The 20023-nt window shown below is 42.7% G+C and overlaps 1 protein-coding gene across 1 annotated transcript in view; it reads left to right on the top strand.

The window, feature by feature from the left end:
• LOC131681759 (CD109 antigen) overlaps positions 1–20023 on the top strand; it is an 86503-nt gene that overhangs the window by 55363 nt on the left and 11117 nt on the right. Inside the window, exons 2-3 of the mRNA XM_058962768.1 lie at positions 10628–14776; positions 14838–15024. Coding sequence (XP_058818751.1) covers positions 10658–14776; positions 14838–15024 — 4306 coding nt within the window. The 5' untranslated portion in view covers positions 10628–10657. The remainder of the gene's footprint in view (positions 1–10627; positions 14777–14837; positions 15025–20023) is intronic.

The following is a 20023-nucleotide window of genomic DNA, read 5'->3' as shown; positions in this document are numbered from 1 at the left end:
TTCCGGAGAAATGATTTATTTTCGGCGTTCCACTCACTCATCGCACGTAGTACGGCCAGAATAATCCACTGGATGTTTTCTGTCAGCCATCAATTGTGTTTATCATCTATTTTATTTTAGTATAAGTAAAACATTGTTCAAATTAAAAATAGTTCAGTTATTTTAGTCTGCGCGACGTAATATTTTTTATCGAAGGCAATATACAATATATCTATTTTGTTTTGGACGACGAAAGCTATTTCCCTTTTTCGAAAACGTGCGTTCACGAAAATGATCAATACTACTCCAACGATAGTTCTACTGCATCTGCGAACAGAAAATATAAGTTTAAACAAAAGATTGTGTTGTTGTACATTGCCATTTCCGATAGGGATATTTCTAAGTTCAAACCCTTTGGTTTGGCTATCAATTAAAATGTGTAGGGGAGACCGGGGCTAGTTGGCGGTGTTTTCAGTTTTCAATTTTTACCGCTTTGATGTAGATAGATCTTGCAAAATAGAACACGCGGCATGAAAGAGCAGACTGTTGACAATATCTCTGTTTGATGCATTGTCTCCATTTTTAGAGACAAAAATATGTGACGCGGAAAACCCGCCAGCTTACCCCGGCCACAGGGTAAGTTGGCGGTATGTGAGTATACGCCAAGAACTAAGCAATCAAATAGAGATGCAATTACTTCAAGGGTCCTTTTGGAACGAGCTGAATGTCTTTTCGAGAAAACTGTATATTAACCGACATTTGCTATTATATTTCAGTTTCAATACCCCGGCATTTTGACTTTGACGCATACTCCCTATTCAAAAGCAAATTTTCGAACTTCTTCATGCAATTGGCCGGAATAAATGTCTCCTACATTGGCGTGATACACAAGAAAAAGTTTTTCTTACTTTGGAGTGAATTCCAGAAATAAAAATGTTTGATGACTTTTTTGCACTGTAAATAGTACCGCCAACTTGCCCCGCGTGCAGCACCGCCAACTTACCCCAACTTATTAAAAACTATTTAAAAATTACTTTTGTTTGTGGATAGATGTAATATCTATACGGATACTGAAAGCTCTGTTCACGCGCTATCGAGAAATACAATCATTCGGGAAATAGATTGAAAATCACCCTAAATAACACAAAGTATTTAAAATTTAGAAAATTTACTTGGTATGCTCGAAAACACAATATCACCCACAACTTCCACCAAACAAATCGTTTTGCAACAAAAACACATTGGATAACGGGTTTCACATAACTTGAGGTACACAAGAAGAGGCAGCGCTATATGTCTAATAGAAACAGAGAAAAAGGAATTTCGCCAACTTACCCCAATCGCCAACTAGCCCCGGGCTCCCCTACTAGAACGAACGTTTGAAGAAAATTTTGATCCTGTGTTTGAAGAAAATTTTGATGCATATTTTGGCCGGATAAAGCGTCATCACATTACGCCAAAAAACACAATCGTTCCTGAATACCAATTCGGTCCCATTTGTATCCAAAAACCACAACCAGACTAAGCTGCCTCAGTGTCACCTAGAAGATGTCTTCGGGATTTTGAGCTCCTTGGTGTATAAAAATAACTGAAGAGCCACAAATTGCAAACCTTTGATAGGTACAATCAAGAGAGGCATTAGCAAAGTTGACGTAAAGGCCGTACAACGCTCCTGTTTCGACATCAAACAGAAGCTTCGCCAAACAGCCGATTATGGACCGTTTTAAAATGCTCACTAATTTTTTCGATAATGGAGATAGTATCTTTTATAATTCAGATCATCTTCAAACGTTTGTCTTGAGATAAACATTCCACAATTTTAGTTGGCACCCATTATGGGAAAACATACTAAGAAAGTCAGGCGACGTAAATCATCTGTTGTTTGACACATTTCGTTAAGTTTCGAGATGAAATGTCAAACGATGTAGTGCGGGTAGCTTTTAAGATTCTAGAAAAGCATATATGGCCTGTGATCAAATTCAAGGTTAAAATCTTTTAGCAAAACTATATACATTTCAACTAAAGTCGCTTTACATGTTATTGCATGCGACATGTAAAAAAAAATGTCTGATTTGGGTTTCATAAAACATTTTAAGTGTTTCACTTTCACATTTCCACCCTATACAACTGGCCGCGGTTAAGTAGGGCTTATGTGATGTTAGGGAGCTGTGCGGTGTTCGAGAGTTGAGAGGATGGTTGTGCGATATGTGGGGGAGTAACCCCCCACCACACACACTTGGTAAAATCCAGAATACTTATTTTAGTAAAAAAAAATGTCGTGGATTGGTTTGACAATTTACAGACTGAAGGCAAATCTTTTCCATATGAGAGGCAAAACGTAAGTATTATAATGGAACAGGTATGTGGGAAATTCCTATGTAACCGCGGTAACCAACTCCGGAACCGAAAGTCAGATCGCGATGAAATTCAATTGCAGCCAATTGAAGCATTGTGTCAATAATTTCAAATTTGTAAGATGGTGGATATCGGTTAAGAATTTTCTGAGGAATAGCTGCGAAATTAACTCTGAACATTGGCAAGTTCTCAGTGGCATCAAATCCATTTAACATCAATTTTAATAAGTTTTACATCATCTAGATATCATTGTGGTACCAGTTTATTTGAGGATTTACTGTATGACCGCACTTCTCAATCAGTTACTCTGAACCCGGATGTTGGATCAGAGCCCATCCGACAACCTAGCTCTACAGCTCCAGTAGGACAACTCTCGAAAATAGCTGAATCAATATACTTCCTTCGGTATTCGTAATATTTTTCGAACGGTATATAGAGCTTAACATACAAATGATCGAAACGAATTTTATGGACAAAAAACAAAACTGACTTGATTCTCAAAAATAGCCAAGTCTGTTCGAAATCAGTTTCAAAACTACCAAATCTGAAAAAATAATGTCACACCTTGTAACAGTTCCCAGCGGGAAACCAACTTCGTTACTCCCACCTACAAATTCACTCATTTCCTCCGGCAAGCCATAAAATCGGTTAGTCCTGTGTGATTAAATATAGCGCTACCCTACTGTGCCGTTAACAGATAGGTCAGGCTGCATAATAATCTCACAAATCTTGAGAATTAGATTACGTATTCGAAGGAGGGATGGAAAACTGCGTTCATCACACTACCAATGGGCATTTTCCACCCTTGAGCAGTGCAACATGTGCGGTTGAATCCCATCGAATAAAGTTCGTCCAGCGTCATTTCAAATCATAGGCCGTCATGCTTGACACAGTTTCGTCGAGGGGGGATGAAGTTCCTGTTCCAGTTGGAATATTAATGTAGCAGTTTAAGGTAGATTTCGCATAAGTTTACTTACATTATTAGCCATTACAAACGCAAGTACACTGCTGAAATACATCCATCGATGGGCATGTGCTCTTGAATGACAGAGACAATGGCCCTTATGTTTCATAATAAATAGAGTGAATCGTCCCTTCGGGTACGAGAGGATTAGGGATCGTTATTTGAGTTGTCCTTTCGCTTCTTTCTGTCGTTCAGCACAGAACAGCAATGTTTAGAAACGCATAATATTTACGAGCTTATAAGCAAAATGGAAAATGTGTCATCCGGGACAAGCAAGTTATCCGTTTATGTAGAATCAGGTGACGAATAGCTATCGTGGATTTAATGAATAACTGTCCTTCGGAAAACTTGAAATTTATTATTATGGGTACACATAATTGGAATTCTTATGAAAATCGTTTATAATGAGAAATATAATTCATTATGCGCCCAAATTCTGTAAAGCTTCAAATCTTAACTTATGTATGAGAACTAGTTTGAAAAATCATTAATGGATTCGCGCCTTCGTCACAAATTAAGTTAGAACTACGACTGACCTCTATGATCCGTGATCAGTCGTCCGCACTGTTTACGAAACCGATGATTCATTCATATTTTGATGATGTTCGTTGGTTGGACACAGAGTGTCAGACAGAGGTAGACAAATAAATGCATTACGGAGGATCGCCAAAACGTTACCCTATTTTGCATAGACATCGGGGGGAACGCCGAGCTTTGAACTTCAACTTCAAACAATGCGGACGGCACCGATGAATGTCACGAACGCAACGACTAGTGACGAAAATTCGATGGGAGTGACTACTAGGTAATGGATTTTCGGACAATTCTGACCAAATTTCATTCAGTTGCGCACACGAACATCACCCGGCTGAGGTAGCGGAAAAAAGACAAAAGCTAACCAGTCATGGCGTATCAAATTGGCAAATTATTGAGTCAACGAAATTTGAAAATTGGTGGGTATAGCGCGGAATGCATGACCAATGTGCTCTCGATGTGTGGTATGATGCGTGTCATTTGTTTTGTTATAGTCTCGTGATCATCCCGGAATAATAATTTCATGGGATAAGTTTGGAAGGATTTGCCATTTGTATAATCTGTGTCCAAGATGTGCGCCTCTGAGACAGAATCCTTACAAGAAAATTTACAAGGTTGAAAACGTTTTACGCAACCATAATTTGCATTTATTTCAAGCCGTCGGATCAAGATAGAAAAGCTGTCCTTTTAATCAGTAAGTTTGCTTGGCAAGGCAGGAATCAGAATATATTGAGCTTTGCCATGTCGTCTCATCACTTTCCTGATAGCAAGAAAAAAGGGAAAAAAAGAACAGGGTAGGGAAATGGAAAATGACAACAGTAAGCAACTTGGATTTTTCAGTCCCGAAAGAATCATGAACCCTACTTGTCGAGTTCTTTACCACACTGAGTTAGGAACAATAACATATCTTTGAGTTTTAGCTCCCTGCACTTTTGTTCTTCTATGTATGGAGAACCAAAAATCCGAATATGGAATTGGATTACTGCAGGGCCGTTACATATCAAATGATATGAAGTTCCGTAATCGGATTCACAAAGATCACACGACGGAACTACTGTAATTGTGCTTTAAAAAATTCAAAATTCTTTGACATTTTCGTACTCACATCCTCTAGTCTACATATACACAGCCAATACATGTAGGGATCCTGGAAAATTGCAGAAATTCGCCTACTTTTTTTTCTTGTCGATATTAATGTTTGTGGCACATATGTTATGTGACCCAATCATTAAAGCGGCTAGGTCGTGGATGATACGTTAGAAATCCTGTATCTTATTTCGGTATGCGGAGTAGATGAAGGGAATGCAGATGTGATGGTAGTCCAAGGGGCGATGAAGTATGGAAGTGTAGGAGGGGGAGGGAGATGGAGCACCCAACTGCCGGGACTTCCGGAATTGTCTACAGTGGACAATATATTTAAAGAATGTTTAATTGACAATCAGTGATCCAGACCTGTGAATCGAATTAATTTGGACCATTCCAATACATTTTAACCTCTGAGGTACTACGATTTATATGGCAAATTTCAGTGTGACCTTACTACCTAACCTATAACCCCGGAACCAAAAGTCAGAGCCGTATGAAATTCAATAGCAGTCAATGGGATTACTATATCTTTTATTTAAAATCAAGTTTGTAAATTTCAGTCAAGTATTCGCTGGGAAATAGATGTGAAATTAGCTTAAAAACTTGGTGAATTCCCCGGGGACATCAAGAACCGCCATAGGTGGCCAATAAGGTCAAAGCTACTATGATTGATCATTAGTGATCTAGATCCATAAAACTAAGCAATGTTGCACCCATTCTAGTATGTATTACACCATTCGGACACCATGGTGTTACTAGTTTATATGGGAATTTGCTATGTGACCGCACTCTTCAACCCGTAACTCTGGATCAGGAAGTCATATCAACTAAAATTCAATAGCAGCTTATGGGATCGTTATACCTTTCAGTTGAAACTAAATTTGTGTAAGTCGGTTCAGCCATCTCTGAGAAAACTGTGTGATTTTAAATGACACACACAGACATTTGCCGATCTAGACGAACTGAATCGAATGGTATATGATACTCGGACCTCCGGGCCTCAGTTATAAAGTCGATTTGCATAGCCTTTCTTTAAAGGGCGAACACGAAATTGCGACACATTTAACAGGGCATAACTTTTTTACGATTGGGTAAAAATCAACCAAATTTTGCACACTTTCTCATTGATGTGTATTGTTTACAAGCTGTCAAACTCGAAGTCGTGTTTTTCGATTCAACGAAAATGGAGGTGAACCAACGCGAGTCGAGAGAACAAATTCTTTCCAAACACCTGGAATTTCCTGACCTGTCGCACCGGCAGTTGGGAAAAATGTTGAACATTCACCATTCAACCGTCTCCAGAGTGTTGAAGCGGTTCCAGGAGCGGTTGACGTTGGACCACGGCAAAGGAGCTGAAAGAAAACCGGGACCGGAGAACAAAAAGACGAAGGGAAAGGTGAAGCGGATGATTAAAGCAAATCCCAACGTCTCAAACCGTGATTTGGCTAAAAAGATCGGCATGTCGCAGAGCTACGTCCAGAAAGCAAAGAAGAGAGCTGGACTACATACATACAAGGTACAGAACTGCCTAAACCGCGATGAGCGGCAACAATCGACGGCTAAACTCGGGCACGGAAGCTCTACGAGAAGAAGTGATGGACGACTTTGATGGAGGGCATCAAGCGAAAATGCGTTCAATTTTACACTCAAGGCTCCATCGATTAACTTTTCTTTAGATTTTTGAAGTAATTATATGTATAAAACTACCCTAAAATTTTGGTTCGATTTTAAACATTATAAGAAAATTGGCATGACATTTTCGGTGTCGCAATAATTTCGGGTTCGCCCTTTATATGAGAAAGGCAAAAAGGATTACAATGCTGGAATCAGAATCTTCTGACCTCGCACGAAACAGAAGCAAACAATCGCTACGCTACAGGCACCAGTGAAGCAAGCCAGCACTTTGTTCTATATCCAGTGCACAAACAGTATTGTATCGTTGCCCCCGACTCCGCAGTTAAATGAGTCTGCCAAAGGAATCGAAAGTGATCGTTCTACGGGATAACACAATTTCGATCGACTTTAATAGAACTCGTGTTAGACCCAGAGTTCAGGAGGTGGAACAAATAGTTAAAGTTAAAGTGGAGCTTAACCTCGCGGATGTTTTGTACATTCAGCTGCACCAGGTCAAAAAACTGGCTTTCGCGATAACACAAACCTGGTCACAAACGCGAACATGCAATTGCAATGCACCAACACAAACTTACGCTCGCGATCTCACCAACATTAAAACACCGGGTGATTAAATGAACGTTTTAGCACTTGTAAATTTACAAACGCGGTCTCAAGCATTAGCCCACCGCTCGCGCGATTAAGGATCGGTCACGTCCGGAAGTCTACCCTCGATCCTAGCAGCCTAGACTCATGGGTTCAGCTGGACCAATCTAAAATGACACATTCACTAGTCATGGCGACATGACTGGGAACTAGTGAAAGGAGAGAACTCACTCTCTTCTATTATCTGAACTATTCACTAAAAATTAAGTATCAGATTCACGGTCATTCAAGAACATGCGAATGGCCACACGATAATAGAAAATAATGTATACACGCGAAGTTAGATACATGCTAGCGCACGCGACAAAAATGTTAACATACAAACGCTCGAGTCCTTCGCGATTATCCACGCGCACATACGCCGGCGATTTCGAAATCAGGAAAACACCCCGGTGACTAAGTGAATGTTTTAGCACTTATGAATTCACAAATGCGGTCTCACGAATAAACCTACAAACGCCCGTGTTCGCGCGATCATGAACCGGTTACGTCCAGAAGTCCTTATCCTCGGCCCTTGTAGACAAGGTCCAATGCCTTTAGACGGACCAACAAAAATAAATGAGGCGCATATCAACTTAACTAACACGTTCCATGGCGACATGACCAAGAACTCTAGGTATATGGAAGAACTCATTTTCTTTTAGCATCTGAACCGTACACCGAAAATTAAGTATTAAGTAGGTCCGCGCGCGATCATGCAAGAACACACGAATATGCGAAAGGCACACGGTTATAAAATAGAATTTATACACGCGAAGTTACATACACGTTAGCACACGCGACATACAAACGATCGATCGAACACATTAAAGTACAAACGCTCGAGTCCTTCGCGATGATACACGCGATCGCGAAGTCCTTACGCCCGCAGATATCTGAACTGTACAACGAATATCACATTCAGAATCACGGCCTGCTACAATTGGCCTAAAGTAGTGTTTTAGTGGGTGCAATTGTAGTGAGTGATTCTGACGGGGAGCCCTTCTGAAAATCTAGCTCTACAGTTCCCGTAGGACAAATGTTATTCATGAATTTGCTAGAAAATTCATGAATTACATTCTCTACATTAAACACTGTTCTATGATTTTTATTTAATTCCACTACATTTCCTACATGATGATAGAGCAGTTGGTACAGGGCCAAGCTCTCTCTGGTGGTGCTGAAATCATAAGCTGCAGAACACTCTATTATTCTGCTCTGTTTGTTCAGTGTTTAAATGAACAGCTATGATATATGGGTACTAGAATATGCAGAGAAATATGCATAGTTGGGTCTGAGTGAGACGATGGCTGATGTTTCATGTTTGAAAAATGACGCTCAATTTATTAAAAGGATCTTTCAAAGATTTGACATTGACATTGACAGATTAGAAAATTCCCAATAGTTGATGGTGCAGGCTAGTGCTGGGCGTATGAGTTCGGTTTCTCGTCTCGCTCAGTTCAGACGCTAGCAATCGCTCCGCTGCTGTAGCAGGGCAGGTAATCAAATTTACCCGCGCGCCGCTTGTTATATTTGCAAAGGCAAAAATTGATTCCTTCTACCTAGTATGTGAAACGTGAACAAACAATGAGTGACAATACAAACCAAGAGTATATCCCATTGCGGGCAAACTGTGTTGCTGTTGACTTCTCGAAATGTCCGGTAAGACCATCGATTCGTGAAGTGGAGCAAGGTGAACAAGAACCTTAACGTAGCAGAAGTTAATGCGGTGCAATTCCACCATTTACGTCATGTGGTACTGATTATGTTCAAAAACATTAGTCAAGCAAAATCATTCGCTTCCCAGAACAACATGAAACACGTCGTCGAATGTAATGACATTTTATACAGTATCCCAACGTATATAGATGTTGACAGTATTGAAATAAAGATACATGACCTGGCACTACGTACGAGTTCCTACGGAAGATACTTGGAGGAACTTCTTCCCAGGACTCCGCAGCGGCGTTCGTGTGGTGAGAATGCGTCCGACAAAACCTATTCCTTCTTACTTGAGCTTCTCAGGCAAATGCCCTCAAGGTATTACACATTCTCAACGAACACAAGTCACGTATACAGGGCAGATTCCTACGTGCCAATATTGCGATCAGCCGCTACACCACGGAAAACCTTGCGCAGAGACTGCTAAGGAAATTCCACATGATACGACCAAAGCCGGTATACAGTCTTCGTATGCTAAACCACAACCGGTTGGTAAACCAACGACTGCGGACTAGGCATGCACAAACACCAGCTCAACAACGATCGAGCCCAGTACCACTAAACCAACTGCCATTATCAACACGGAAGTAACAACAATTACAGCAAATGTTTCCAAACTAACAACCAACACCACCAATAAGGAATCAAATACCGATGAAGAATGATTTACAATAGCGACCCGTAAGCACACAAATAAGAACATCCGACCGTGAATGCATGTATCGATGACGACATGGACATAAACGAAAACGCGAGAAAAGACGGACCGAATGACCCCCAAGATGCGGAAAAAACGCACCTAATATTTCACCACCCAGGAAGAGGATCTCAACACAAAGCAGTAAGATGCGTCAACAAGACCCGACGAACAGGCTGTAACGATAATTTCTTCCTATTTTTACAAATTGTAAAAACACAAAAGATCCACGGCTCAGTTGTGCTAACGTATTGAGCCGTGTCAAATATATTTAAAATAAAAAAAAGTTCTGGGTTTATGAACTTCTACCGGCGTGGTTAAATCTGATTGATTCCGATGTCGCCATAGCCGTCTGGAGAACGTGTGCTTCCGCTTACAAGTGCAGCTTTTATCATATTTTTTAGATTTATCAGCTTCAGACCTAGGAGACGTAAAAAAGAACCAGTACAATGCACAGGTGTATTATTTGCGTATTTCCTTTAAAACGGCTAACAATGAGGTGGTTTTTTAGTACTTCGGATTCTCCTCGTCAGTAACTAACACCAACTTACCGCTAGTTAGATAAGTCCAAACCAGCACCAAATTGGCGCTAGTTAGACACTAAAATCCAAAATGTCTTGCGTGAAAGCTAACGCGACCATCCAAGAACACACGCGACTATGCCAATAGACATACGGTTATACAATCCATTTTATACACGCGAAGTTACCTACACGATACCACAGGCGACATACAAACGGCCGATCCTTCGCGATGATACGTGCAATCCCTACGCTCGTACATATCTTAACCGCACAATGAATATCTTACAAGACCCTAGCTTTACAGGTCCAGTAGGACAACGTTCGCAAAAAACTATCAATGTGCGGTTTTATATGATTTCGTTCCACTGTGTGGTGTAATATATTTGTAGTAATATGATGGAAATTACTGATGTAGCAAATACCAGAAACATTTTTTTTTTAATTTTCAAAGCCTAGTTTATTCATATTCACTGCAATTTCTCACGAATATTTCTTTTCATTACTTTCCAGATTGCCGTTCAAAATAGGTCCCGTAGCAGCATGACCCGCCGGCGTTTTCCGACCTGGTCGGGTGTGCTATCGCTGCTTTTGTTGTACACCAGCCGTGTTTCACTGCTAGCGTGGGCTCAACAGACGAACCCAACCGATGTCACACGATACAATCCGCTGGATCCGTTCAACCGGCCACGTTTTAGTCCTACCTCAGGCAATTTGCAACCTCAGGGAAGTCCGCAATCGGGTATTCCAGACCCTCGGAATCCCAACTACAATCGAGACTTCTACGGAACCGGTAACATAGACACAAACAACATCGATAATCGGTTCGATCCCAGTCGGGAACGGAACCGAGATGTTCTTTTCCAATCCAGCACCCCGCGGGATTTCAGTTCAAATCGCTTTACCTCAACGCCAAGGCCACGCAACTTTAATCAGGGAGTCAGTCGGAATACTTTCCAGGATTTCGCAAACAATGCACTGAGCAAAGAGCTGACATACTTCGTGGTGGCTTCACGGATGGTTCGTCCGGGTCAGATCTACAAAGTTTCAGTAATAGTTCTTGAAACCCAGCATCCTTTATCGGTTCGGGCCAGTATTTCCCGGGATGGCGTTGAACTGAGTAGTGAGCAGAAGTCTGTACGTGTCGGTACTCCGGAACAGTTGCTGATGAGAGTTCCTCCAACCAGTGTGATCGGTGATTACAAACTGCGAGTGGAAGGATCATACGAGAACACATTTGGTGGATACGTGTTTGTGAATGAAACGAAATTGACATTTTCGCAAAGATCTATGACGATCTTCGTACAGATGGATAAACCCGTATACATGCAGGGGGAAATGATTCGATTCCGAACGATTCCGATAACGACTGAACTGAAGGGTTTCGATAATGCGATCGATGTTTACATGCTGGATCCAAATAAGCACATTATGCGAAGATGGCTGTCTCGGCAGTCTAACCTTGGTTCCGTTAGCTTGGAATATAAATTATCGGATCAGCCTATGTTCGGTGAGTGGACAATTCAGGCAATTGCTCAAGGACAGGTCGAGGAGGCAAAGTTCACAGTAGAAGAGTACTACCAAACGCGGTTTGAAGTGAATGTAACGATGCCAGCATTTTTCTTCCAAACGGATCCGTACATCTACGGGAAAATTATGGCAAACTTTACAAATGGCACACCTGTAAAGGGTAACCTGACATTGAAGGCCACCATTCGACCGATTGGATGGATGAATCCTAAGGCAATCAACCACGTAAGTCGAGTTTGGAATACAGGAAACCGTAGGGAACTGGACCCGAATGTGCCTTACTATTTGCAAAACAGCGATCCGAATCTTTACAATGCACAAAATACATACACCAGTCAGTTGAACCAGGACAATCAACCGAATGACCAACGGTACCAACAGAACAGTGGCTTCCAGGATTCGTACATCGTTGAGCGGCACTATAACTTCGATGAAGAATGGCCGTTTTGGGTTAAAAAGCCTGTAGATACTGATGCTCAGTGGGACTCCTGGACAAATACCTACAGAGAAAGTCTTCCATATCTGCGATATTTCAACGGAACCTATCATTTCCGATACCCTATGGCTGAGCTTGCACATTTGTTCACAAATAACATTGCAGGAATGGAAGTTCTAATTACGGCACGTGTCGGTGAGCGATTCTATGACGAAATCATTGAAGGTTACGCGATGGCACGAGTCTACAACTCTTCGATCAAAATCGCTTTTCTCGGAAACTCTCCTCAAGTTTTCAAGCCGTCGATGCCCTTCACACTGTACCTGATTGCGGAATACCACGATGGATCAGCGCTTCCGATCAATCCATTATACCCAGGTCGTATGGAGATTTCCGGTTCAATCGACAGTCGTAGCGGAGGAGGTCGCAACTCGTTCGAGGTTAGAGAGCTTCAGATGTCTGATAAACCTGGAGTTTGGGAACTAAAAATTGATCTACGAAACGATTTGAACTTGGAAAACAGCAAGCAGAGCAACGATTTCCTGAATGAGATCCAATCTATGCGGCTGTCTGCGATATACACGAGCGCGACAGGAGATCGTGCTACCACGGAACTTCTTCTTCTGTCCCACTTCTCGCCCAATAACCACAATATCAAGGTTTCGACCAGCACTGCAGACGCGAAAGTGGGTGAATATATCATCTTCCACGTGCAAAGCAATTTTTACATCAAGGATTTCCACTACATCGTTATGTCTAAGGGCATAGTATTAATCACAGGGCAGGAAATATTGTCCGGAGGTGTTCGAACGATGTCCATCACGCTTAGTGCGGAAATGGCCCCTGTCGCTACTATAGTAGTATGGCACATCGGTAGATACGGAAAGGTAATTGCGGACAGTTTGACCTTCCCAGTTAATGGAATATCGAGAAACAACTTCACGGTTCTCATCAACAATCGAAAGGCACGAACGGGTGAAAAAGTGGAAGTTGCGATCTATGGCGAAGCTGGATCGTACGTTGGGTTGTCCGGTATTGACAAAGCGTTCTATTCGATGCAAGCTGGTAATGAACTGACATACGCGAATGTTATTACAAAGATGGCCACGTATGACGAACCAACAAATGGAACGTTTAAGAAGACGTGGATTTCTCATGAGGGTGATGCCGATGAATTAGTGTATTATCCTAGTTCTACGTTTGGAATTGATGCCAACAGAACATTTGAGTATGCTGGGTTGGTGGTGTTTACGGATGGAGTAATTCCAATGCGACCACTTACATGTGATACATCCATGAATTACAGCGAGTGTTTGAATGGCCGATGCTATCGAAAAGACAAAAGATGCGATGGTTATTTAGATTGCGAAGATGGTACTGACGAATCCGGCTGTGATTCAGGTAACAGTACAGCTCTAACGGAATTCCGAAAATACAGATTCAATAGAATCCTTCGACACTATGGGAATGTTTGGTTATGGAAAGACATCAACATCGGCCCACACGGTAGGTACATCTTCAATCTGGAGGTCCCGCAGATACCGGCACTTTGGATGGTTTCTGCGTTCGGAGTGAGTGCCACTCGCGGATTTGGTATGATAAGGAAACCTATTGAATATGTCGGGATTCAGCCATTCTTCATCAACATTGAAATGCCAACGGTTTGTCGACAAGGGGAACAAGTTGGAATTCGCGTGGCGGTATTCAACTACCAAACGGTGGATATCGAAGCTACTGTGGTCCTTCATAGCTCTCCTGACTACAAATTCGTTCACGTAGGGGAAGATGGAATTGTTCGTTCTTACAATCCGAAAACCTCATTTGGAGAACATCAATTCTACATATATCTGCTGGCACAGGACTCCACTAACGTGTATCTTCCAATAGTACCAACCCGTCTGGGTGAAATTGAAGTAACTATACATGCATCAACTCTGCTCGGAGCTTACCAGTTGAGCCGCAAAATCCGAGTAGAGGCTGATGGCCTTCCGCAATATCGTCACCAATCTACGTTACTTGATCTCAGTAATCGCGCCTATTTCTTCCAATACATGCATGTAAACGTTACGGAAACTCCAATCATTCCTTACGAAATCGACCGTTACTATGTTTTTGGTTCCAATAAAGCCCACATATCCATCGTGGGTGATGTAGTCGGAGCTATATTTCCAACCATGCCCATCAACGCAACTTCCTTGCTCTCTCTGCCGGTGGATTCGGCCGAACAAAACATGTTCAGTTTTGCGGCCAATTTCTATACTATTCAATACATGAGAGCTATCAAACAGCGTAACAAGAAAACGGAAAAGCAGGCATTCCACTATATGAATATCGGTTACCAGAAACAGCTGAGCTACCTTACTCCGGATGGGTCCTTTTCGCTATTCCGCGCCGATTGGAACCAGTCGGCTTCTTCGGTTTGGCTCACGGCTTACTGCGCTCGAATATTCGCGGAAGCATCTTTCTACGAGTACGAAAATTTTATCTACATCGATCCGCTCGTTATTCAAAAGAATATCCACTATTTGCTAAAACATCAGAAGGAAGACGGTTCATTCTGGGAGGTTACCTGGTTACCGGATAGAAAGGTTAACCGGTCATCGGAAAATCCACGCAATGAAGTTATTCGCACGAAAAACATTACTCTAACGGCACAAGTTTTGATAACACTTTCATCTGTTAAGGATTTGTCTGGGGTGAGAATAATTTACAGCTTAGTAAGATCATAGCCATTTCATGTTGTTCATTTTTTTTCAGATACTTGGTTCGAAAGTGTCACTGGCAGAGCAAAAAGCATCACGTTACATAGAACGGAACCTAGGCCTAATCAAAGACTATGCATCACCATACGAGATCTCAATTGTTAGCTATGCCCTGGCCAAGTCAAAAGCACCCCAAGCAGAGCACGCTTTCAAAATTTTGGCAAGTCGGATGAGAACAATAGGTAAGTTTATTTATTTATTTCATCTTCAGTAGATACCGTACAAATTAAGGGCAAATTACTTGTTATAGTGTTATAGTAATCGCTAACATATAATTCTCTTTGTTTACATTGCCTTTCGATTATTAGGGCGCAATCATATTTTTTTCCAATGCATATTTGACGGCTATAATCTCGAGTAGCACATTACGCAAAAAGTTAAGCAGCAAAAATAAATTCGACGAAGTTTTTTGCGGAAAAGAATGTAAGCAAAGAGAAGCTCAAATTTTCACATAGGACCTTTTCAACAAGTTTTCTAGAATTAGATTTAGTACACGGAAACGAAAAACTACCTAAAATTGAGTTCCTTTGACTCAATCTCGTGGTATCGTGGGGGAACTTAAAATTAGTAAACCGTGTTGAAGGTAGTTTCCATTTAACCACGGCAAAAATTACAACTCATTGATAGGTTTTTTATACTCAAATTTAAGTTGAATTAACCTAATTTTGAGTTCACCCCAAACAACTCAAAAGTACCTTCCTCCACGGAAGACCTCGACTGAGTCGAATCTCTCTTTTTGTTTTTGACAACACTAATAAGTGCGAAAGCGACGCACAACTCAAAAGTAAGTTACAAGAACTTATTCTGCAGGTTGTTTTATTTAACCGTGTAGAATGTGTAGTAATCTAGTAGACTATGAAATGTATTGAGATGAGATGTATCATTGACATAACAAAACCTAATCATAATCATCTACACACCGAACCAGCGAAGACGTGTTTCCGTATCCCTGCAGAATTGTATTCGAATAGTTCAGAAGTTTCGTTAAATTTGCTACAACATCTGTCTACCGAAATATTCAGGCCGTGCGTTAACGGTGCCTAGGGGTCCACAGAAGAAGACGACAAGTGGAACGAACAAATAAGTCCTTAAAAGAATATCAGGACAGTGTTTGGCAACAAATCGAGAATGAATATTCTTTGTAAGAAAACACGAGTCGAGCGTTGGTAAATTTAGCAGCATTCATCTATTATTATATGGTGATAGAAGGATGGAGTCGATCCATGGAATTTTTCATAGAACAAATCGCACAAAGCTTTTTTAAACGCGCTTCAATCGATTACGTTGGACGGCGTTCCGCCCATACATCCACATCGTACTTCAAAATGCACCGGACCAGTGCGTAGTATGGTAAATGTGCCCTAATTCATCTTAGCGTCTCTATTCATCCTACCCATTTAAGCTCATTAGTTAGAGCAGTGTCTGCTATCACTATTTAGCACGTTAGCTTAAATAGTAGAATGGATAAGGGAGCTTTGGATGCATGCGTAGCCAAACTGGTTGATTGACAGGCCGTCCGTGCCTTCTGAGTACGGGGTTAGCCTGTTGAGGATGATCCTCTCAAGCAATTTGCCAGTCGTGTCGATCAGACAGATTGGTCTGTACGCCGATGGGTCGCCTGGCGGCTTCCCGGACTTCGACAACAACAGCAATTTCTGCTTTTTCCATCTATCGGGGAAGCGGCGCTCGTAAAAGCATCTCTGCATAGCTAGCCTGAACATGTTCATGCCTTGAGAGCGCTGTTTGGAACTCCATCCGGCCCTGGAGCTTTGTTCATTGCAAGGGAATTAGCCAATGCGAGTAGTTCTTCATTCGTTACCGGAGCCACCATTTCGGCCGCGTCCGCACTGTTTCGTGGTGCAGGTGGCCAGGGGCTTGAGGATCGAGACGGGAAGAGTCCGGAGACCGTTCTGGGGGTGAAGAGCCCCCTGTTGTCTTGGCCATCACGATTCTGTAGGCGTCACCCCACGGATTCGCGTTAGCACTCTCACACAGGTTGTCAAAACACGCTCTCTTGCTGCTTTCAATGGCCTTGTTAAGGGCCAATTTCGCAGCTCAAAACGCTTCTCTCTTGCATCCTCGGTGCTGGCTCTTTGCATCCTTCGTCTAGCTCTGAGGCAGGCTGATCGTAGAGCTGCAATCTCGGCACTCCGCCAGTATACCGGGCATCTGCCGTTTCTTGGCAGGGTTTTTCTCGACATAGTGGCGTCGCACGCGCGTGATAGAACGGATAACAGCGTATCCCCGCTTAGACTGTCGGTGTTGGCCTCCAGTCCTAGGGCCGCGGTGAAAGCTTCGCTGTCAAAGTGATTGGACTTCCACCCGCGTACCGGACAGAGATCTCCCGCCCTCGGATGCTGCACACCATAGTTGATCCTAAAGCGGATTGCTAAATGATCGCTATGGGTGTAGCCCTCGTCTACCCTCCATTCCATGCCTGGAAACCAGACTCGGGCTGGCAAATGTTACGTCAATCCATGCGTCCACCCCGTTTCTACGGAATGTGCTAGCGGAGCCATTATTGGCTAACACGGCGTCGAGTTTCGCAAGCGCCTCCAGTAGCGCTTGGCCCCTGCTATTTGTACAGCGGCTGCCCCACTCTACTGCCCAAGCGTTAAAGTCTCCCGCTATAACTACCGGTTTCCGACCCACTAGATCTGACGAGAGCCTGTCGATCATCTGGTTGAACTGTTCCATGGGCCACTTTGGCGGAGCGTAGCAGCTACAATAGAACACACCATTGATCTTGGCAATCGCAACACCCTCGGCGGAGGAGTGTGTTACCTCTTGAACCGGGAACCATCCCGTTGTACAGATTGCCACCATTCCAGACCCGTCCGACACCCAATTGCCGTTGCCGGTAGGGATGTTGTACGGGTCTGATAGGAGGGCGACATCTGTTCTCGACTCCGAGACCGACTGCCACAGCAGCTGTTGGGCTGCTGCACAATGATTAAGATTTAGCTGTGTAACGTTCACGGCTTCTTCTTATTTGCCGCACCGAAGGGACACGAAGGTCCGCCCATAGCATGATTATGACACAGTCTGGAAGAGCATATTCGTAATGCTTTAGAATTTTCGACGATCACCGACGGGGATCTGCATGCCATTCAGCAAACACCACTTCTTAATGTTGGTTATATCATTTTGGAGCACAGTTGAGTGGAGTTTTTAGGCAATTGAACGAAAGAGTTTCAGATCATCAGCTTAGAGTAGTTTTCCAGACTTGATGCGGGTACAGAGATCGATGATGAATAAAAGAAAGATCAATGGCCCTAGGTAATTTCCATGAGGGACGCCGATTCGTGTTTTATACACGCTTGAGCATGTGGTGCCAAATCTAAAAGAGTTAGTTGTTCAGAAAGGTAAGATTGTATCCATCTGGTTACCCATGGAGGAAATACTGGTCGCTGCAGTTTCATAACAGAAATGTTGTGCAGCACTTGTCGCATACTTTAGCGATATCAAAATATATTGTGTCAACTTGCTGCCGCTTCTCAACAGCTGGAACTAACAAACTTGTGTGCGTCGTCAAGTTCAAGATGGCCGAGCGGTTTTTCTTTTACAAATCCGTGCTAACGTTCGTCGATTATGTTGGAAGGGAAGATGCACCGTACATAATAGCGAGGTCCCTCTGTAGTTTTCGATATTGTGTCTCCAGCTTTATGGATTATAGCAGCTTCTTTCCATACACTTGAGAAAACTTACTGACACAGAATGCGTTCGGGCACAATGTTTTTTGAACACAGAAGGCAAACTTGGTTCTTTTAACGGGCCAACACTAGACAATTCTCTCAAAAGATAGGCATCGTTTACGTTACGACGGGAAAGGCTGATATTATAGGTTGGTAATGTTTCAACTAGACAGGAGGGCTGGTAAATAAATCTCGGAAGTGATCTGTAAAAAGATCTACCGACTCGGCTGCTGACGGTGAACTTTTGTCTCTAAGTAAGACATTTTCTGGAATACACCCGGGACGTTTTCTTTTTGTTTATAAACTTCCACAATGTCAAGGGATTATTTCGCAGGCTGAATTGGACTTAGTATTGCAGTTCAATTCAACGTCTCTCGTCGGTCCTGTGGCGTTAGTATCGCTCAGGTGACCAAGTTCGGCGTTCCACCACGGAAACTGCTTTTCTACTAAATCAGTAGTAGTAGTACTGATACGTTCTTTAGAAAGGTTGAGGCGAAGAAACCCATGTCTGGCCTCGTAGAATGCCGCAACTGGCTGATCTAAATAGTTTCCAACGTGTTAAGCCAATAGATTGCACCAATGACCGTTGAAACGTCATCGAGATAGCGTTGAATAAAGTCAAAGCTGAGGTTGTCATTAGTTGAATCAAAAACGTCGCCGTCGTCAGAACACGTGTCAAATCTTAAAACAAAGGATTTGTTTTGATGGTCTACCTTAAGTGTAAATATCGGAGAAGTGGCTCGAACACGTTCATATCGTTGACGAAGGCTAAAAGAGGAGCAAACCAGCAGCGACCAAAGATTCCTTAATGGTATCTTGTTCCGATGTTGCAGTTTCAAAAATGTAGCACTTAAGATCGTCATTACAAAACCACCGGCAGTAAAACGCGTACTACAACCTGTTCCGAACATTCACATCCAGGCTCCATTGTTCAGTCCCAGTTAATTTATTCTTTATCGCAATAAGAACAGTACCTACGTGTTGTGCCTTAGCAAGCGAGTCCGCTCTGACCAGTCTCCTTTCATATCATATCAGCCAGAGTGATGCAAATGGGGTTCATCCCGGCAATGACGCATTCCGCTTTCGACGATATAGTTCTATACATGCTCGTGACAGCCCGAGCAGCCATTAGTCACAGATAGTCCGGAACACGCATGCTGTGCAGCGCTATGGCGACCACCACCCAGCTGGCGCTGTTGATCGCGTTCTTTACGTCGATCTTCACCACGGCGCAGTAGCGATTACTCCTTTTTTCTCGCATCAATGCTTTCTGCGCACTCGCGATGACTGTGTGGATGGCGTCCACTGTCGAGATCCCTTTCCGGAATCCGAACTGCTTCTGAGATTGACCCTCTTCAGAAGCTTACCAAGAGAATCCAGCAGGCAATGGATTAGGGGCTTCCATTATGCTAAGTGTTGTGCATCTCGACAGCTATCCATCGTCGAAACAGTTGAGAAGGTCGTATGAGCTGCGGAACTGGATCGG

This window comes from Topomyia yanbarensis, chromosome 2 (genome assembly GCF_030247195.1).
Source record: "Topomyia yanbarensis strain Yona2022 chromosome 2, ASM3024719v1, whole genome shotgun sequence".
Classification (NCBI taxonomy): domain Eukaryota; kingdom Metazoa; phylum Arthropoda; class Insecta; order Diptera; family Culicidae; genus Topomyia; species Topomyia yanbarensis.
The sequence above is the reverse complement of the archived record's forward strand: the minus strand, read 5'-3'. Positions and strand labels throughout refer to the sequence as shown.